General features: G+C 42.0%; 1 protein-coding gene across 3 annotated transcripts in view; it reads right to left on the reverse strand.

The window, feature by feature from the left end:
- Nucleotides 1-16,065: 16,065 nt before the first annotated feature.
- Nucleotides 16,066-22,535, reverse strand: part of FHL2 (four and a half LIM domains 2) — a 136,769-nt gene continuing 130,299 nt past the window's right edge. For all 3 annotated transcript variants that reach the window (XM_077482683.1, XM_077482684.1, XM_077482682.1), the window contains exon 6: nucleotides 16,066-18,991. In XM_077482683.1, the coding sequence (XP_077338809.1) occupies nucleotides 18,840-18,991 (152 nt within the window). In that variant the 3' untranslated portion in view covers nucleotides 16,066-18,839. The remainder of the gene's footprint in view (nucleotides 18,992-22,535) is intronic.

A 22,535-nucleotide genomic window follows, 5' to 3' on the forward strand; every position in this document is an offset into this window, starting at 1 on the left:
GCATTACAAAAAACGCAACGTGTTGTGGTGTGAATGAACCCATGCACATTCAACAAATTTTTCTTTTATATGAGTTTAGCATAACTTTTTATTTATATACTAATAAAGATATATATGAGGTTGCAACATAAATTATATTTATATGCTGCATTTCTGAGATTACTGCTCAGCTGTATGAAAATAACAATAATATGGTTTAACTAATCCATTGTAAGGCTTCATGCATATAGGACGTAAAAATTGCTGCTTTTACAGGCGTTTGCTTTTTTGTTTGTTTTTTTTTTTTTTTCCAGCCTCTACAAGCCCCTCTATGTAAGCCTATGTGTCCAAGCCCACATAGGCATTTAAAGGCATATTAGAAGAGGAGAGTTTACAGCAGGGATGTCCAACCTTTTGACTTTCCGGGGCCACAGCGGAAGAAAAGGAATTGTCTTGGGTCAAACATAAAATACACTAACAATAAGGATAGCTGATGAGCTGAAAAAGTTGAGCAGATCACAAGTAACGATCATTGATATAAATACGCACATAAAAGAAAGAAAGAGCTTACAAATGAAAACAAAATGCAGACATCACATTTAAGAATTGGCAGGCTGCAATATAATAAATGTTTGCTTTTGGGTTTAATAGCACTTTAAAGCGATTGTAAGGGCCAGTTCACACCAGGTGCAGTTCTGTGCGCTTTTTTTTTCTGCACTAAAAATGCATGCACAGTGTTTTCCATGTATTCCAATGGCTTTAGTTCACACCATGCAGTCAGTTCCAGTCAGTCTCTGCACCAGAAACTGACTGCACTGGTGTGAACAAGAGCCATTGGAATACATAGAAAGCACTGTGCATTTTTAGGGCCAGTTCACACAACAAAAATGCACTCATACGTTCCGGATCAGTTTTTGCTTACAGTTCACACCACACACAGTTCCAGTGCATTTTTGATACGATTGTTAAGTTCCAGTACAGTTCTGTGCAGAAAAAAATGCAGCAGTAGCTACTTTTTTTTCTGTACCAGAAACCGACTGCACTGGTGTGAACTAGAGCCATTGGAATACATGGAAAACACTGTGCATGCATTTTTAGTGCAGAAAAAAAGCGCACAGAACTGCGTCTGGTATGAACTAGCACTTAGGCTGGGTTCACACCTATGCATTTTTAGTGCTTTTTGCAGATTTGCACTAGAGTCCATTTAACATGGTTTCCTATGGAACACATTCTGTAGTGCAAATCTGCAAAAGGCACTAAAAATGCATAGGTGTAAATCCAGCCTAAGCGCAGAAAAAAAGCGCACAGAACTGCATCTGGTGTGAACTAGCACTAAAATCTTGTTTCTTTTCCTATAAAAAGTAATAAACATGTTATATGTACCTGCTCTGTTGGAGTCGATTTTCACAGAGCTGCCCCGATCCTCCTCTTCTTGGGTCCCTCTTCTGTGATCCTGGCCCCTCCCTCCTGTTCAGTGCCCCCAGATCTGTGCAAATCCACTGCAACAGAGCAGGTAAGTATAACATATTTGTTATTTTTATAGGAAAGCTCGAGCTGCTGTCAATCAAAGTCAGTTATCCAATTAGGGGAAAGAGGGGGTGGGGCTGGATCAGGGCTCCGATTCTGAATGGACATGGACAGTACAAAACCAGATTACAGCGCACACATTCATGAATTACATTTATCCTGCAAGGCTAGTTAAAAACACCTGAACATATTAAAAAAAATACGGGGGTTTGGTCACACTATATGGTCATATAGTGCTAAGCCCACTTACTGCGTCAAAGTATCCCGATTAGTGGGTCCTACCCTAGTAATAGAATGAAAGATCCTGCGTCTCAACCATGGGAGCCAAACTAGCCTTGCAGGATAAATGTCAATCTGAATGTGTGCGCTGTAAACTGTTTTGTACTGTTTGTAGGTCTTATAAGCACTTTAAATGCATTTTAGGTTGTGCCCCCCAAATATGTTTTTAAATGGATACGGAGCCCCGACCTAGGCCCAATCCCCTCTTTCCCCTGATTGGCTAGCTGAATTTGATTAGCAGCCGCACGAGCCAAGGGCGCCACTGCTGTGTCTCAGCCAATCAGGAAGGAGAATCTCAGTTGGCTGAGACAGTTGTGGACATCGCTGGACAGAGAGGGACCTAAGATAAGTGTTAGGGGGCTGCGACACATAGAAGGCTTTTATCTTAATGTATAGAATGCATTAGGATAAAAAAAATTGCCTTTGCAACCCCTTTAAGCAAAATAAAAAGGTTTGCACATTTGTATGCTCCAATAAACCAGAGCAGGGTTTTTAATTTTTTTATTAAAACCGAGTCCAGTGCATTTTTTTTCTGCATCAAAAAAGCATGGAAAGTAGGTTATATGGTTTCCAATGTCATAGTTCACACCAGTGTAGTCCGATCCAAGGCTTTCCAGTTTGAGAAAAAAAAATAGAACATGCTGCATTTTTCCTGCACTGGGCTGGACTGTACTGTACTGGAACACAGTAAAACAGACTCCAATACTGTAAAAAAAAACTGTAAAAAAGAACAAAAGCATCTGGAAATGCATCAAAAATGTGCCAAAAACACGCATGCAGAAACACATCTGGAATGGATCTGGAGTATGTTTTTGTGTTGTGAACCAGCCCTAAAGCACCAATTTTTGTGGAGATGGGGTACTTGCTTTTATTGTGCATTGTGTTATTGTGCATTTTACAAGCCCTTTCATCTCTGTGGCAGATGAGGTCTTCTTGAAATGCCGGAAAAATGGTGCTTACAGAACTTTTAATAAATATAATGGAAAAAAATACATGAGAATAAAAGTCAATGTATTATGATAGTACAGACACCATCAGGCATTTTGTGTGTTGCAGCAAGAGTGGCAGAAGTGTGACTGGGACCTAAACAATAATGTGTGTTTTTCCTTACTAGTTTCACTAGGGGGTGTCTTTGTAACGTAAGTCGATCCAAGTTTTGTCATGGAAGTGGTCTCATTTTCTATGGAATAAAAATGTCAGTATCATGAAAAATATTGTATTCCTACATCTTTAAGTGGGTAATACCTTTAATGACAGTATTCAGCGGATTCCTTCTTTTTTTTATTTTCATATACCTTTATTTGTATTTCCATATTTAAATTTAAATTAACAGGCAAAAGAGACAGGGGTTGTAATAAACTATACAAATGCTAGGAGTGCTTGAGCAGTTACCCACAGTAGTGGCATAGTTTAAAACAGACCTGGGAAAATTGCGCCCCAGACCCCTATCCAGTCCTTGAGCCTGTTTTCTTCTCACTAAGATCCTCACAGATGTAGGTGTGCAGAGCTGCAAGAACTGGAAGAAGAGAGCCTAAGGAGCTGATCGGTACAGTTAGTAGCTTCCGGCAGGGGGGAGCATTGTCTAGGAGACATCCCAACACTCTCTCATGTAGCCCCTTAGGAAAGTGAATTGTCTACCCATGGTTTATAAGGTTGAAAAAAGATATAGGTCCATCCAGTTCATCATATATGTGTAAAGTCCAAATGCCACTCTGAAGGTGATAAATGGATAAAAAGACGGTGGATAAAGATGGACGTGGGAGGAGGAAACCTCAAACCAACTTCAATGTATGTTCAAAACACACCACCGTGCTAACAAACATATCTTTTTACCATAAATCAGCTTACTCATCAGATTCAGAATAGAAGCTATGGGCATAGGATCCTCTGCAACCTCCAAAGACCAGCAATGTAGCGTATAAACTCCAATAGCAATCAATGAGAAGGATGCATCCCATAAAAAGAAATAAGAAGGTGCATTGTGAAGCCCACATAAACAAATCTTCAATTTATTTAGAAAGGGGTACTCACGAACAGGTAATGACATTGAGCATTGTGATAAATCAAAAGAACCGTAGTATAGTAATAAGCTGACGTCCTCAGGGCGTCACCTGATGCATTTCAGTCTATTGGCCAACATCAGAGGGGGGTCATATAGGAGTGTGCGTGATTTTTATTCTCTAACAATTCGCATAGCTCTGTATATTCTGCTTCCTGAGGAAAACATCTACCGGTAGTAGTTTTTTGTTTTTTTTTAAGTTGTCAATTCTCTCAGCTAGTACCACTTCCTGGGGGAGGGAGTTCCATTTTTGTACTGCTCGAACAGTAATAAACCCTTCCTGCAAAACAAAGTTAATTCTCCTTTCTATTAACTTAAATTTGTGGCCGCATGTCTTCTTCAGGGACTTTGGAGTAAACTGTATATTACATTTCATCACTTAGGCGGGAATTGCACCTCCATGTCTCAGACACTACCAAGCTTGGACTACAAGACAGCAGACAGAAATACTTTGAATGTGGTGATAAGAACAGCAAACTATTAGCTATGCTGGCGCAGCAAGACAGGCCTTTAGCGGTTATACCGGAAATACTCACGGCAGAAGGGACATTGGTTACCTCTCCGGAGGATATTTTGTCTGCCTTCACCAGGTTTTATTCCTCTCTGTATGTCTCTTCACTCCCTGAAAGCTTTGACCCCACACCAATGACCTCGTTGTTGGATACGCTAGCACTGGGATGGCTCTCTGACACGGAGCGACTACTCCTTGTCTCGGAGATCACACCAGAGGAGGTCACAATGGGCATCGGGTCTTTCCCAGCAGGGAAGACCCCGGGGCCGGATGGACTACCCATAGAGTATTATAGAGCCCATGTAGAGCTGCTTGCCCCCAGGCTGGCTCAGATGTACCGAGCCTGTCTTCAACAGGGCTCCCTGCCGGCCTCTATGAGAGAGGCCCATATTGTTCTCATTCCAAAACCTAATAAGGACCCCAAGCAGTGTGCCTCTTACAGGCCAATAGCACTCCTGAATTGTGATTTAAAAATATTGACCAAAATTCTGGCCACTAGACTCAAAAAAAGTAATTAAATCTCTGATTGACTCTGACCAAACAGGCTTTATGCCAGGTAGGTCCACTGACATCAATATCCGTAGACTGTTTTCTAACATTCATGCCCCCCATGATAATCAAGGCACTAGGACCATTGTCACCCTTGATATGGAGAAGGCATTTGATACAGTGGAGTGGGCTTAGAAGAATGGGTTTCCCACTGCGGTTTATTGCCTGGATACGCACACTATACACCGGTCCCCTGGCATGCATTAAACTGAATGGCTCCCTGTCGCCTTCGTTCCCCCTGCAGAGGGGCACCAGGCAGGGATGCCCTCTCTCCCCGGCCTTGTTCGTCCTAGCCATGGAACCTATTGCTGAGGCTCTTCGGAGTTCGGCCGAGGTCCGTGGTCTTCGAGTGGGCTGGCTGGAGGAGAGAGTGGCTCTCTATGCGGATGATCTTCTGCTTTTTTTAAATGATCCTGGTGACTCTCTGCGGGGGCGCACTCAGAATCATGGATGCCTTCTCTGCCTTCACCGGGTTGAAGGTGAATTGGCATAAGTCTCAGCTCTTTCCGGTGGACGAGGGGACCAGGACCTCACCATCCTCCACCACGCTTCAATGGGTGGACAGGTTTACCTATTTGGGTATTGTTATTTCAAGAGAGAACAAGGACTTTGTACGGCTCAATCTTGAACCTGTTCTGATAGAGATCAAGTCCAAATTAAAGGCGTGGGGTAATCTCCCCCTCTCCCTTATTGGCCGCATAAACCTTCTTAAAATGAAGGTCCTCCCCAAACTTACGTACATATTTAGGAACTCCCCACAATGGCTGACTAAAACCTTCTTTAACTCTCTGAAACAACTCTTCCTCTCCTTCATCTGGGGACCCAAATCCCCTAGATTCAAATACACCACACTCACCAGGCCTGTGGGTAGTGGGGGGTTGGCTCTTCCTGACTGTCACAAATATTTCCTAGCCACTCAGCTTGTAACCGTCCACTGGTGGTTGCGGCCGGACCTGACCAACGCTGCAACGGTCCTGGAGGCAGCTATAGTGGGGTCTCTGGAGGCCTTAAGGGGGTTGGTATTCAGGGGGCCGAAAACACCTCACTGCCTCACCCCTTCTATGCGCACCACTATAAGGGCGTGGAAGGTGGGAGAGGCACTGAGGGCATCCCTGCCGAACTCCTGGTCTCCTCACACCCCCCTGTGGCTGAATCCTGGCCTTCCGCAGTTTAGTACCATCCCGGACCCACAGGCCTGGGCCAAGTGTAAAATACTGACACTCGAACATGTTGTTACCAACGGGGAACTCATTCCCTTTCCTATACTACGTGCTCAATTTAATGTACCTATATGATCCCATTTCCGATATCTTCAAATCGCACATGCTTATCGATGTCAATTTTTGGGACAACCGGTCGTACTGGAATACTCTGAGCTTGAATCCATCCTTCGGGTAAAAGACCTGGAGAAACCCATGTCTCAGATTTACGGGTCCCTACTGGTTGCTGCCGTCCCTGAGCTGTCCTCCCTCCGCAGGAGATGGGTGGTGGACATACCGGAGCTGGATGACAATGACTGGAGGGAGGTTTGGGATTTTCCGTTCTCCCCTTTGGTTTCAGCCAGGGACAAATTGGTCCAATACAAAATTGTACACAGAGCCCACTACACACCCCACAGACTGCACCAGATGTCGCCAACGTATTCCCCGGCCTGCTGGCGCTGCTCTTATCGGCCAGGAGACTTCATTCACATTTTCTGGGCTTGTCCAGCGATTGTATGCTACTGGAAGGAGGTTCTCCTGGTGATAATTAAGACTACTGAGATTAGTATTCCTTATGATCCTAAATATTGTCTGCTGGGGTTAGTGGAGCAAATGTCGATCCTCAGGGCTAGGAAAACACTCATATCCCTGTTATTGTACTATGCACGCAAGGCCATCACCATGACCTGGAAACAACCGTCTCCCCCCTCTATCAAATTCTGTAAAAACCTGGTGAACGCTAGCTTGCCCCTCTATAAGGCCACATACTCGAGCAGGGGTTGCCCACAGAAATTTGAGAAGGTGTGGAACTGCTGGTTGGATGATAACACTACGGCAACGGATGTCGTGAATAGCCCATAGTTCCTCGTTATGGTTATAGTATGATTATAGGCTGACCCAACTGCTCCTATGACACCTTATCCGGTCATTATAAAGGCCCGTACACACGGTCGGACTTTTTGACAACAAACATGCAAATTAGCTGTTTTGGAGCAACATCCGCCTGTGTGTATGCTCCATCGGACAAACTTTTTCTGTTTTCATTGGACTTTTGTTGGCTGTGCGAACGGACAAACATTCTGGCAACAAAAGTCAGATGGAGCAAAGTCCGACCGTGTGCTCACTGATTTTCACAGAAATCTGCTCTAAGATGCAAGTCAGATATCAAGCACCACTATAATTTTTGATGAGACACTCCCAATAGGAATTCACATCTAAAGGAATGCAGAACCTGCAATTTTCCTCATAAGAGCCCTGCAGGTGCAGCAGCTGATTGATAATTAAGAAACCACTCCCATTAGATTCACTTGCCACATGGATACAGAAAAATACACAGGGATTTCTTCAGAATAACAAAATGTAGAAATCTGCAACGTTTGTTATAATCCTTGAAATGTACATAGATCACCCAGAGGGGAATGTTTTTTTCTCAACAAAAGTGGAGTTACTCTTTATGCATCTCTTTTCCAGAGTGAATAATGGTGATCCTATATAATTGATCCTCATGGCTGAGGTCCTCCATCCCCATTATTCATTTTTTTGCCCTTCGCTGAACCCAATACAACTATGTCTTTCATAGTAAGGTTGAATAAAGACACCAGTCCATCCAGTTCAACCTGAGTGAGTGTCTACAATTGTCCCTATCCCTGTACATTGCACACTCACATTGGTCCCTACCCTCAAGAAGCTCACAATCCAAGGTCCCCATTCATATACTAGGGCCAATTTTGGACAGAAGCCAATTAACCTACCATCATGTCTTTGGAGTGTGGAAGGAAACCCACGCAGGCACAGGGAGAACATGCAAACTCCAGGCAGGTAGTGTAGTGGTTGGGATTTGAACCAGCAACCCTTCTTACTGCTAGGTGAGAGTGCTAACCACTACACCACTGTGCCACCCTTTCCAGATGAGTGATTACCAAAAGTGAAGTGTATTTTGTAATGGGGTAGAAATATTGATTTATTTCTTCAATGTATGCCCTTTTTAATGCATGACAATATTTTTCTAGCTGTTATTCATGGCTTGGCATTGCATGCTATCACTTAAGCTGGATACACACTGTACAATTTTCTGTTGATTTTTTTCCTTCAGATTTACTAAAACCATATAATATGAGGTCAAACCTTAGGAGTTTTCAATTTGTATGCAATCAGGCAGGCCCTTGTACTACATGGTTTTGATAAACCCAAGGGCACTTTCACACTGCCAGCGCCCGGGTGTCGTGGTATTTTTTGCAGCGCTTTACCGTTGTTTTGCATCGCTTTATGCTCGCTAGCGGGGCGCTTTTAACCGCCGCTAGCAGCCGAAAAAGGGTTAAAACCTTGATTTCAATGGGCAGGGGCACTTTAGGAGCAGTGTATACACCACTCCTACAGTGCTGCAAAGAAGCAGCTTGCAGGACTTTTTTTTTTACGTCCGGTCAGCGCAGCGCCCCAGTGTGAAAGCACTCAGGCTTTCACACTGGGATTGCAGCTGAGGCTTTTTTCAGGCGCTATTTTTAGCGATAAAGCGCCTGAAAAAAGCCTCCAGTGTGAAAGGGGTCTTAAGGAAATAAGACAACAAAAGTTGTATGGGGTCTAAATCTGTGATCTACAAGGCCCCCAAATCCTTTTCCATCATTGATTCTCCCAGGATATTCCCTGCTAAAGTGTATTTTGTTTGTGTATTTTTGGCACAGTGCATGAGTTTACATTTCTCAGCATTGAACCTCTATGTAGCTGCCCAACCCTCTATTTTATCAAGATCTTCCTGTAATGATGTTATATCATGTGATGAATGTATTTCCCAGCATAATTTGGAATCATCTGCAAACACTGAAATCAATTCCTTGATTCCAACCTCTATATATCATCAATAAACATGGGTAGATGCGAAGCGGTGCAGCGGCAGTAAACACTCAGAGCCAAGTTGCAGAAAACAGAACTGTATTGAAATTGGAGTTCAGTAATGCACAACAAGCCAGGCAGGGAAGACAACCCGACCGGGTGCCTCACAGAATGTACAGTGATGAGTGGTAGCAGTGGTCTCAGATGTGCCAACAAAGTCTGTTTCGAGGAGTGGAATGCAGCCTGGCCGGTGGGGAACAAGTAGGGAGCCTTCCAGGAAGAATGGCATGTACTTGCACTTTCCCTACTCATCTGGAACCTCTCCCTGACACTAAGGACTGTTAGAGCTGAGTGACCTGTCTCTACTCTATCCACAAGCAAAATGTGTGCAAATCTCAGAAGTCAGGGTCTTAAATAGACTTTTCCTGATCCAAGATGGCCACCAAAGTCACATGGGATGTCAGCATCCAATCGGATGCCACCTCTCAGTGACTGAGGAGATCATAGAGGCTCTTCTCGACTTCCTCCTCCACCTGCTTTGCTGCTAGGAATGAGCACCACCTGCAGTTGAGAAAATAGACTGCACCTGCCTACAAACATTGAACAGCATTGGCCCCAAGACAGAACCCTGGGGCACACCGCTCACAGTTGCAGCAGCAGTAACAAAAAAACAAAAAACAAGACATTTAAAGCCCATTGTCAGGCAAAAATGTAATTTAACTAGTACATTGTGCATCAATTACCTTACTCCTCAGACTTGATTACAGACATTTCTTCCTAATCTATCCTAAGGATCAAAGTCACAGTTTTATCAATGTGCCAAACTAATTTCCTGCTCTGATGACCGGACATTTTTCCCTGCTCCTTATCTTCTTGAGCACTGGTCCACTCACCACTCCTTGGAGTTCTTCGGTCTCTGGAGCCTATGAGAGAGGACCAGGGCACTGGAAGTGTCACCTCCACCAATAAGAAGATTGCACATTGTGCAGACAGTGATGTGAACACCTGAAGAAGAACTCCAGGAAGTGAACAGAAGAAAAGAGAAGGACTACCATGTGACTGTGACTTCAGGTAAGTAAAATGGACTTTAAATTAGGTTTGATATGTTTTTTTCCATACTAGCTGTTAGGAGGGATGGGAGCTTGTGGTTACTAAAAACCTGAAGTTGAGCTTTAAACTAGGGTTGCCACTTTTTCTTCAAGCCAAACCAGAACACTTTAGCGGTGCACATACATTTATACACTATAGGATTGTAACAGACCTGGGAAACCTTTGGGTGCTCCAAAGAGAATAGTAATGTGGTGCACATAGTGCCCCCTCAACTTCCTCTCAAGCCCTGTTCTGAGCCACATTCCTATCTGAATAATGTGTCCGGGTTTCAGGTGGACTGAAACCCGGACACATGATTCAAAACCCAAACTGTTTGGGTGAATCCTGGACAGTTGGTAACCCTACTTTAAACCCTAAAAATAAAAGTTGACTTAAACTCATAAAATACCTGCTTGGGAGTGGAGGAGAGTGGAAAATAGCAAATGTTTTATCCGTCTTTGAGAGCAGCACGTGGACAGTATTTTGATCCTTTGTCTTCTCTATAGAAGAGTGATGCATTGGTCTCAGATTGAGACAAGAGTCTTGTGGGCTAAGAAATAGGTTTTAGCTCCTATGGATGTCATTGGAGGCGCAACCACCGCAAATGATACTACTCTGAAAATGCTTGAAGTATCAGAAGACAGTATATGGACACCCCAATAAGACCACATTGCCTTTTAATTTATAGCACCCATACAATTCCTGCATCTACTGTTTAAGCATGGTGCTATTTCTTTTTGCACCTTGTATTGTCACAGTACACAACTTTGCCATATAGAGCAAAATCATAATGTTTTTTAATACAGCTAGTCTAAGTGTCAGTTATAGTTTTCTATTGGCCCCAGAGCTGCCATCAGAAATTATGGAACCCCTTACTCAGCTTTATATCTGGGCCTCCTGGGCCTGACCACCAACATTCCCCGAGGCCTGCCCACTGGCCATCCCTATGAGTCCTTCATGATCCCCACTTTTATTTTAACACTCTTACAGCTTAATATATCCTCCATCCCATGTCCTCCTCCTCTAGTCCCATCCCCTCCTCCTCCAGTCCCATCTTCTCCTCCAATCCCATCTTCTCCACCCCATGTTGTCCTCCTCCTCCAATCCCACCTACTCCATCCCATGTTGTCCTCCTTCTCCAGCCCATGCCCTCCTCCTCTTCCAGTCCTATCTCCCCCCCCCCCCATTCCATGTCCTCCTCTTCCAGTCTCATCTCCCCCATCCCATGTCCCCCTTATGCTCATTCGGATTGCTATGGGGACACAGCAGCTGTACGAACACAGCCACAGGTTGTTATTTGACAGGTGTGTGGATTCTTGTGTACGGCCCCAAACACAGACAGTATGTATGCATTCAGGGCCACTCATCTGCACCTGCACATCTGACAAATTACCGCTGCTGCATCCTCAGAGTAACAGGCAGCTCCAGCAAACCACTCATTTACACTATATGGGCCAGAAAACCAGTGTGAATGAGCTCTTAAATGTTTAAATAATTTTGTACAATATTTGAAGAAAAAAAATTTACAATTTTTTTTTTAATTTTTTTAAATAATTTTTTACATTTCTTTTTACAATGCTTTTAGGGGTGTTTGCTGAGATATCAGGGGTTTGAGACAGAGAAAGGAATTGAGGACACATTCTTAAATGTTTCTCTTCAACTTTCTATGTAGCCTCAGCTGCACTGCAGATGAATGAACAGGAGACAGATGCTCCTAGTTATCCATAAATTGAAGCATAGTAAACAGTTTACTACGCTTAGTTATCAATGGACACAGGAGCGATAATAACCAACTCTGTCCATTCATTCACTAAAGGAAGGGGCTGGTAAATTACATATTTACCAGCCCTTTCCACCGCTCTCCATCCTGACAGATGCTCCTGTGTACCCGCAGACGCTGGTGAGACAGGGAACTGGCAGAGCTGCAGGGGGCCAGGCACACAGGAGGGATTTCAATGTAGGTAGGACAAGGAGGGGGATCGGTGCAGCGGGACAGGGGGGCTATTATACGAACAAAGCTCTACATGCCTCTCCCTGCAGCAGTTGAAAGAAAACAGGAGGGAGAGAGGGTGAAATTAGCTTTCAGCTGTTCTGCCTCTCTCCCTCTGCACTGGGGTCACATTAGTAAGTGAATAATGGAGAGAAATTGAGAAGGAAGAGAAACATTGGAATACTAGTCAGTACCAGTGTGCGAAAAGTGTATTTGCTTTGGAAGAATAAATCACCTCTAATATTGGGTGCCCTATGTGTGGCTGTTGCCGCGTTATGTAAAACTATTAGAATAGTTTTGTTATATTTTAGAATGGGATGCCTTGAGACTGTCCATAATCTTAAAGGGTGCCTTGAGATTGTTTTTAATTTTAAAGGGTGCGTTGACCGGAAAAAAGTTTGAGAAACACTAATCTGGAGCACATATCACATGATCCAAATATAAAAGATGTATTGGAAAGAGTCCCAGAGCCAGCCCAGAACCATTTTCCTGTACAACCCTACTATGGATTATGTGGCTGGCTCCTCACCAGTCATTCTTTGCTGCAAGTGAGTGTAGATAAAGGAAGCAGCAAAGGGTGGGGACTTAAAATGAGGGTGGAAAGGTGAGACAACAAGCCAAAAATCTGCATCTGTTATTTCATATGGGTCTCTGGTACAGGCCCCTTTCTTTATTACAACCCCAATTCCAAAACAAAAGTTGGGTTGCTGCGCAAAAATCTACATAATAATAGAATGCAATGATTTTCAAATCACATAAACCCATATTTTATTTACAGTAGAATATATATTGAATGTTTGAACTGACAAAACATACTATATTAGGGAAAAAAATAAGGAAATTTTGAAATTAGGGGCAGACACACTTCTCAAAGAAAGTGGGCCAGGGCCATGTTTGCCATGGTGTATCATCCACTGTTCTTTTACTAACACTCTGTAAATGTCTGGGGACTGGGGAGACTAGTTGCTGGAGTTTTGGGAGAGGAATGTCCCATTTTTGCCTGATATACTATTCTAACCGCTCAACACTTCTGGGTCTTCTTTAGTCATATTTATTTTCAATTGGTGAAAGCTCTGGACTGCAGGCAGGCCAATTAGAAACCTGGACTCTTCTATTATGAAGTCATGCTGTTATCATAGATGCAGTATGCGGTTTAGAAATATTCAAGGCCTTCCATGAAAGTTGTTGTCTGGATGGCTGGATATGCTGCTCTAAAATCTGGATATATCTTTCAGCATTGTTGGAGCCACTTTACCTGTGATTGACAGCAGATGGCAGTGTGCAGACTCCATAGCCACTTCTCAGTCTAATAGTTGTCAATCACAGGCAAGGCAGACCTGATGGGAAACTAGTCACTCAGAGTTCACGGCCACTACACCTGTTGGATCGGCGGAACCTAATGGGGTCTGCCTTCTTTATACAAACCTGGTCTGTAATAAAAACAAGTATATAGTCTCTGTAGTTAGAGTAGGCTGCTAGGCCAAATTTAGTTTTGGTTTCACTGTAATCAGTGGAGCAGGTGATGATTCATTGGGACTGCTCAGGGTTTCACAGGCTGCTGTTCTGCTACTTCCCCCTGTTTTCTAGAGATTTTTAGAACATAGTGGGTGGGAGGGCAGAGTCTGCAGCCTGAAAATTTATAGAATGCCAGCTAACCCCTGGGAAGGTGTGTGCCCAGAAGGTGGGTCCATAAATATGCCACCACCTGTGCAGAAAGGGTAGCTTGCGGTATGTGGGTGTGGGTGTGGGGCAGTGTCAGTGCGAGCCTGCAGGAGCAGACCCCTCTTGAGGGGCCTTGCCCTCCAGGGCAGAAGCCAAGGAAGGAAGCCAGCCTGAAGCAACAGAGGCCCCAGCCAGGCCTATTAAAGCAACCCAAGAATCCAGAGGGTCAGGAGAGAGATTACAGGATAGAACTGGGAGGAAACTGTAGGAGAGAACCCAAGTTGTCCAGAGGCAGTGTGCCTCTACATCTCAATCACTAGGAAGAGCCTGGAAAGATATCGGGAGGAGTCAATTGATGTTGCTGGTGGCTGAGTGAGTACCAGACCCCATTGTAAGACTGACAGTGAGGTATTTGGGACTGTGAGTGAAGTACAGGTCACAGGCAGCTGGAGATTCTATGGGATTTTGCTGGGGGAGTGCAGCCAGAAGTTTTGCAGTACAGCCAAGCAGTTGTGGAATACAGCCAGGACTTGTGTAAGTGCAGCCAGGTTTGTGCAAGTTTCAGCCAGAAATTGAGTGGTCCTCAAATTGTTCAAGTTCAAGTTTTACAATTCCGAGGTATCCCATTCTCCCTAACTCTATCGAAGTTCATTGTTCTCCAATAAAAACACAAAAATAAACCCCTAGAGTGAATAAGGAAGAATGCCAAAAATGCTGTGTGCCTGGCTTTGTATGTTGTGAGTTGGGGGAAATAGGCTCAAATTACTAGCAGGGGTAGCACTACACCTCTGTTGCAGGGGATGCTATTAAGTTGACTTCAAATTCTCTGTTCTTACACAGAGTATTGTTCCCGTGATGTAAGAGAGCCTGGATGTAGACTAATATGCAGCATATTATGAGAACTCTTGTGTAAGAATTACATACTATATATACTCCAAATATGGAGTTTTCCTTCAAGTAGTCAAGGTAGACTAATTGTCACAAAGATTACTTTGTGTATTTTAAGTCAGTGACATATATTGCACACGAACATAAATAATTATACCTAAAACAGCAGGATAAAAAGTAACAAAGTATAAGGCTAGGTTCATCAGGGCCGTCTTTAAGGCAGGGCAAAAGGGGCAGCTGCCCTGGGCCCTGTCATTGTTGTGGGGCCCAAAGCAGCTGCCTCATACTTGCCAACTATCCAAGTTTACATTCCCTTCTCCCTTGAGGTTTTAGTCCAGTGCTGTGTCCTGATATCTCAGTGTGAAGTGCTGCTACTAATGCTGCCCAGCTCTGACCTATTGTTGTGTACAGATGACTCACCTGCAGACCCTGTGTTTACATGTAAATAACCGGCATTCATATATAAATAGCAGTGACATGCATATGTAAATAGCTGAGGCCAACGGCATTGATATGTAAATAAGGCAGCATTCATATGTATATTATGCCCCCCTGCAGTGAGGAGATGATGTGCTGTAATCTACAGCAACCAGTGAGCAGTATTACTGTACAGTAATCTCTAGCAGCTAATCAACAATCAGAAATCATGTGCTGTAACCTCTAGCAACTAATCAGTGAGCCTTAAGGAGTGCTGTAACCTCTAGCAACCAGTCAGTAAGCAGTAATGATATTCTGTAACCTCTGACAACCAATCGCAAGCGCTGCCTGATCTGATACAGTAATCTGATTTTAAGTCTAGCTGCAATTTATTTTATGTCTCAGAGAAGGTGGAGAGCGAAATTGCATGGGGGGAGGGGGCCCTAAGAACATTTTTGCCCAGGACCCAATCAATATTAAAGACGGTCCTGAGGTTCATACCTGTGTGGGTTGTGCAGCTCGTCTTTGCATCAGCACAGCAGCCCATTTATTTAAATAGGGTGCTGTACCTGCTGGGAACAAGCGGGAAATGTCCCCAACCCTTTTTTTTTACTACATGGTGCTATGGCCTGCGAGTAATGCTAATTACATGAAACCCCCAACCCACATATGTGAGAACCTAGAAAAAAAAATTTTTTTTGTTTGTTTGGCAACAAAGCATTGGAGGAAGGAGGATTGCAAATGCTCTAGAGAGGAGTCACAAGACTCGCTGTAGATTATTTAAAATCTCTGCAGAACCAGCCAGGTTAACTGTTGAAATGTTTGTATATAAAGCATACAACTTTCCAAATCCAGTAACAAAATTTGTGTTTTGTATTTTTTACAGTTCTAATCTATACTTGGTTGGCTGCATAATCATTTTAGTCTTCAGAAAATGAAGGAGGATCTTCTCTGAACAAGACTGTGTTTTGTCTGGTATCTGCCTCATACTCATCACTATGAACAATTCTTTACCTTTATAACATAGTTAAAACTGAGTTTATATTCCACATATGGTTGTAAAAGGTGAAAATATTCAAATTTAGACAACGTTTTAAAAAATATTTTTATTTTTTTATTTTTACAGAAATAAATGTAGTGCAATGTAATTTCAAAAGATATAATACTGACGGTGTGTTATTTTACCATGTTGCAATTCATGCCAACTATAATCATGCAATAAAACATCTTTAATGTAAAATTTAGTACTACATTAGACTTAGGTTCTTTTTATTCAGTAAGTTTAGATAAACTCTTTACTACAATACTACATACATGTCACTTGTCATAAGTGTAAAAAACGGTTTCTACGTGAAAAATGTTGCACCATACCTAACAATATTAGTTTAGATATTTCACACATCCACACAAGTTCTACACTTCTTCCCAATGATTTCAGTAACTTGGTGAAGTTTTACATTTTGTTGGATAAGAATCAGTATGCATTATAAAAAAAAAAAATCACATTTTTTTATCATTTATATTTTTTATCTCTGTTTTTTAACCACTTAAGGACCAGGCCTATTTTTGACATCTGTTGTTTACAAGTTAAAATCTGTTTTTTTTTTGTTGCTAGAAAATTACATAGAACCCCAAACATATATTTTTTTCAGACACCCTAGAGATTTTTTTGGGAAAAATATACTTTTTTAAATTAAAAAATAAGAATACAGTTAAGTTAGCCCATTTTTTTTCTATATTGTGAAAGATGATGTTATGCCAAGTAAACTGATACCCAATATGTCATGCTTCAAAATTGTGCCCGCTCGGTGAATGGCGTCAAAATATCCCTAGTTGTTTAGAAATTTCACACATTTACACTTAAAAGCAATACATTTTTTTTTTAATCTCTTTTTCTTTTTTTTTTTGTCCCTTTTAAGGCCGTTGGGCGGAAGTGACATTTGATGCCGCCACTGTCAACCAATCGCATTAAGTTGAGTGGGGGTCATCATTGCCAAGCAGGGGAAAGGATGGGAACGTCTCCACCGCTACCAGATCCGGTAAGCGGCTGAGATGACCAGAACTCGATGGGGGCACCTCTCCCACCGCTGATAAAAGTGATCTTGCGGTGAAGTGGACTGCCCGCCCGCTATCTGCTGCCATAACAACAGTATTTAACGTCAAAGGACCGATGTATATTGACGGCAGGCGGTCCGGAAGTGGTTAAATACCCTCTTTAATGTACCTCTGTGCTACTTGTTTAACGGTCCAGTTACATGTATGCTAGACCTGGTTTTATGTCTGGCTTTGTACATTTGTTGCTACTGCATGTTGCAGGGCCCATTCACATTACATGCATTGGGCTGCACTGCTCAAACTAGACCCAACACAATGACAAAGCTGAGTACTATTTTTTTTTTTATAGACCAAGTTCATATAAAGGCTCTGCATTGGTGTGTGCTGGGTACAATTGGAAAATGTACTTGAATTAAAAGTGTTACAACTCATCGCAGCGTCCTGCCACACACATTGAAAGCAAAATGTAAGTATTTTGGTTCCAGCTGTGATACAAAAAAATAATCTACATCAACAAATTGCATGTCAATGCACATCATCTCACGTGCATTTAGTACACTGAATGAATCGCACGTGGTGTGGATCTAGCCTCACAGTTCATATGAGTCAAGGGTATAGCGATAGCTGTTCATTTTAATTTGCTTTGAGGTCAAGTAGTACAGTGATGGGGGGGGGGTCAGATACACTGTATTGTAAAAAGTATTGGGACGCCTGCCTTACATGCACATTAACTTTAATGGCATCCCAGTCTTAGTCTGTAGGGTTCAATATTGAGTTGGCCCACCCTTTGCAGCTTCAACTTTTCTGGGAAGGTTTAGGAGTGTGTTTATGGGATTGTTTGACCATTCTTCCAGAAGTGCATTTGTGAGGTCAGGCACTGATGTGGGCGAGAAGGCCTGGCTTGCAGTCTCAACACCTTTGGGATGAATTAGAGCAGAGACTGCGAACCAGGCCTTCTCGTCCACATTACAAATGCACTTTTAGAATAATGGTCAAACATTCCCATAGACACACTCCTAAACATTGTGGACAGCCTTCCCAGAAGAGTTGAAGCTGTTATAGCTGTAAAGGGTGGGCCAACTCAATATTGAACCCTATAGACTAAGACTGGGATTCCATTAAAGTTCATGTGTGTGTAAAGCCAGGTGTCCCAATACTTTTGACAATATAGTGTATCTTGTCTAGTAGAACCTCCATAATGGCTCACTGATGTGATGTGCAATAGTGTGTCTTTGTATAACATTCAAATAATGGTGATAATAATGTCACTGTTTATTGATTCACAGTAGGTCAAGAACCCCCCTACTACATTCAATAAAATTATATATGCCAATTTTAGCTGCAACAATTATTATTTTTTTTTTTATCAAGAACTCTTTTAGGTAGAATTATCTTAATTCTGGTACATTTCTAAATCAGTTGGTTGCACAGAAGGTGGTATACACAAGTTAGTTCCAAGAGCTGACTTTCTGTTACCTTCTCAAGGGAAAAGTATATAATTGTAACAAAGGACAAATAAAAGCATAAGGCATTGTACATACGCCATGTATCATGCATGTATATTATAAGAAAATATAATTGCTATAAAATATGAATCTAGATTGTGTTACATTCAGTAATCTTGAAGGATATTCATGAAAATCAACTACTATATACAATCTATTCAGATCAGTGTATATATTTTAACGACTAAAGTGTCATAAACTTTTTTTTTTTTTTATTATGGAAAAAGGACAAATATGTCAAATATATGTCTTAGGAAAAGTGTGTATGTTAACGTGCTGCTTTTGATCCATCATATGATTATTATATATCTTTTCCACATTCAGGACACAGAATGTCATCTCTTTCTGTAAGAAAGCCACGGCCCACCAAGGAGATGGCACACTTCTTACAGTTAAAACAATCGCTGTGCCACTGACGCTCCTCAAAGGATATGTATTTTGTTCCTCCAAGCCCTGAAAGATGAAAACATAACAGAAAACACAAAATTAAGTGTTTATTTAGGCAAAAAATTTATAAAAAATGTCCATAAAACAAAGAGAGTGTGGCTCAACCCCACCCTTGCCCCTGCTCCCTCCTCACTGGTTGTGATTGACTGTAGTGGGAGCCAATGGCTCATGCTGCTGCATCTCAGCCAATGAGGAGGGCAAAACCCCAGAGAGCCAAGGCTCTCGTGCACATCGCTGGATCGAGATGGGGATCAGATAAGTATTAGGGGAGGCTGAGGGGGAAGCTGCACACTGAAGGTTGTTTACCTTCATCATAGAATGCAATGAAAGTAAAACACCTTCAGCCTTTAGGATAACTTTAAGACATATACTTTTATGCCTATTTTAATGGTCAACTCTGGGCAAAACATTTTTCATTTAAGGTTATAACCCTTGACAGGTTTTTATTAATGTCTGTGTCCCACTAGGGCCCTGGTGTATAGCCTGCGGCCTAAAGGAAACATGTATCCCCTTGTTACTTACTGTGTGACCCATGGGCCCAGTAGCCTGTAGTGACTGTATTGCAGGGACATGCAGTCAGGGGAGGCAGGTGAGGCAGGGCCTCACCTACCATGAACATTGAAAAAATAAATAAATAAATAAAATAATAGAGATTTGAGGGTCATAGTTTGGCAACCTGTGGTGTGTTTGGGAGGTATGTAGCCTAAGTCCTACCCCACCACTGTTAAAAAATTTGGGGCTCCCAAGACCTATGGTTCCGGAGATACTGGGCTTTGTCTAAATACAGAGCAGCCACTTTAAATACAAGCTGACACACTCTGTTTGCAGCAGACTGAGAGGTTGAGCTCACAGTGCCTCTCCTCACTTCTTGTCAGACACACTGAGCTCAATGGGCAGCTTGGAGTCTTGGACCAATGGTAAAGTACCATGGTAAAGTACCATTGGTCCCAGCTGTCCAATAAAAATGCTTCAGTGGAAGCACGCCTCTGACCGCAATGTCATAGAAGGGGCATGTGTCTAAAAGACAAATGCTCCCTTCCAGCCCAGCCCTCCTAACTACAAGGAAAAAAATATGTGTTTATGGGTATAAGATTTACCCACAATCCCATGTTTTTCTCACACAGTTAAGAGGGAGAAACTGATTCTGCTGAAAAGGTACTGTTATATTCAAGTTAAATCATATATTTATATGCCATGTGTTATAACATAATTATTTATTATTTATCTATTTACTGTGAAATTATTGGTTAAAAGTTATAACTCCAAACTTCAGTAATTTGTCCGTTAAGCCCCCTACTTGAGTACAGATTTAGAAAATATAGTAAATTACCTTAAAAACAATATATAATAATTATTTGTATATTACTTACTTATGGTAATTAACCCCTTGCCATCCAGGCAAATTCTGACACTTCTCTCACATGTAAAAAGCATATTTTTTTCTTTGTTGCTAGAAAATTACTCAGAACCCCCAAACATTATATATACTGTTTTAGCAGACTCCTGGGGAATAAAATGGTGGTTGTTGCAACTTTTTATGTCACACGGTATTTGCACAGTCATTTTTTAAACACATTTTTCATGAATAAAAAATAAAACACTAACGCTAGCATTATTTTTTTTTGTATAATGTGAAAGATGATGTTATGCTGAGTAAATAGATACCTAACATGTCACACTTTAAAATTGCGCACACTTGTGGAATGGCGTCAAACTTCAGTACTTATAAATTTCCATAAGTGACGCTTCAATAATGTTTACAGGTTACATGTTTAGAGTTATAGAGGAGGTCTAGTTCTAGAATTATTGCTCTTGCTCTAACGATCGCGGCGTATGTAACCTGTGTGTACCTGGCTCTGATACTAACCAGTGCCTCACCAGCCACTGACCTCACCGCACGCCCCTGCTGTATTGCTTGCCTAGGTGCTTAATAAGGGACAGTGAATGAGAATATGCTTTAACCTGGATTTTAAATGCTTTGTTCTATTTTAATTACACTTTATGACCCTTTTTTGCTCTCTATTCTCTTTTTGTGTATTTGTTTTTTTTTCCGCTGTCCTTTTGTAAGGTATCTAATGAATGGATATAATATGTGGCAAATTTTAAGGGGCTTTTGGAGCACCAATTTGTAAAGGGTCTGTAATGACCTGATCTATAGCAGCCTCTTATATTATGTCCCTGTCCCTGACATTTTCTAGTCTGTGTTTTGCCCCGCTGGTTTTGGTTCGGGAAAGTACATTCATTCTAAAATCGAATGTTAAAAGCAAACAGAATTTCAAACAATCGTCAAGCCATTGAATGAGAATTTTCATTTGAAAATCTACTATATACCAAGCTTAAATTGGAAGTAAACTCTAATTCAATAGTTTTCCCCATGTAAAGCAGCCTAGAGTAATTTACATAATATCTTTCATATTGCTCCAATTTGTGCTCTTTAGAAGAAATCGCTGATGTTTGCTTCAATGGTATCACCAGCGCATGCGCATTTTTGCCTATTTACAGCATGCTTCGTGGGCTGTCAGTCTATTCCTCTTGTGCTGTGCCTGAATCATCAGCAGGTAATCTCGCGAGATTACAGATCCATTGAGATTTTCCTGATACACCCCATGTGAATTGTTATATCAGAGGGGGTGTAACATTGGTGTACAGCATCAACGGAGTGAGCAGGTCCACTGCACATGCGCGAGACACAGAGGAAGGGTGGAAGTATTCTGAGGGCAGGAAGCAGACAGGAGCTAAAATGGAGCAGGCTTTAGCTGGGATAAATAGAAACTAAACTACACTGGAAAAGAAGCAATGGGCATGGTAGGTGGATAAATCAGTTTGCAATGTGTTTTAAAAAGTATAAATTAGCGGCCTTATAGTTGCAAATGATTTGTGCACTGGAGTTTACTTCTGCTTTAACACTGCCCTCTTCCCAGACTGACAATCCTGCCATCCAAAGGTAACTGCTTTACTCCTCCATCCAGAATGCAGACACCCCAAGACAGGAAGCATGTTACTGGCAGGATCACCAGGCGAATTAAGGGGGAACAAAAAGTAAAAAAAAAGAAAACCCATGCAGCCACCACATATAAGGATTGGTAAACTGCAATTATTTGCATTTTTGGTTTTGGGTCTAATACTGCTTTAAATCAAAATGTATATAGTTTTACTGCTAATCCAGAAAAAATGCCATGGTCAATAAAAAAGAGCTCATTTATTTACACTTGCTTCGGCTTCAACACACATTAACGGCTAGTTTACACTTGCTTTAAAACAAGGCTTTGGACATACTTTGTTAAAGCTCTCTGAACGCCAAAGCTCTTGTCACTAAATAAAATGGTTATCTTACAGTCCTGTTTACACCTTGTTTTTTCTTTGCTTCAGCTTTTCTGCAAAAATTATACCCCATGTAGCTTTAGTGGTGCTTCAAATGATCTTCAAAGTCTCCATAGAAGTCTATAGCAAAGCTCGCTTGAAGCCGCACCGAAGCTCATCGAAGCTCTACCAAAGCCCCACCAAAGGCTCATTGAAGCCTCAATGAAGCCTCATCAAAGCTTCATCAAAA

Source organism: Lithobates pipiens, unplaced genomic scaffold, assembly GCF_037356315.1.
Source record: "Lithobates pipiens isolate NorthernLeopardFrog02 unplaced genomic scaffold, aLitPip1_a1.2 Scaffold_16, whole genome shotgun sequence".
Lineage (NCBI taxonomy): Eukaryota > Metazoa > Chordata > Amphibia > Anura > Ranidae > Lithobates > Lithobates pipiens.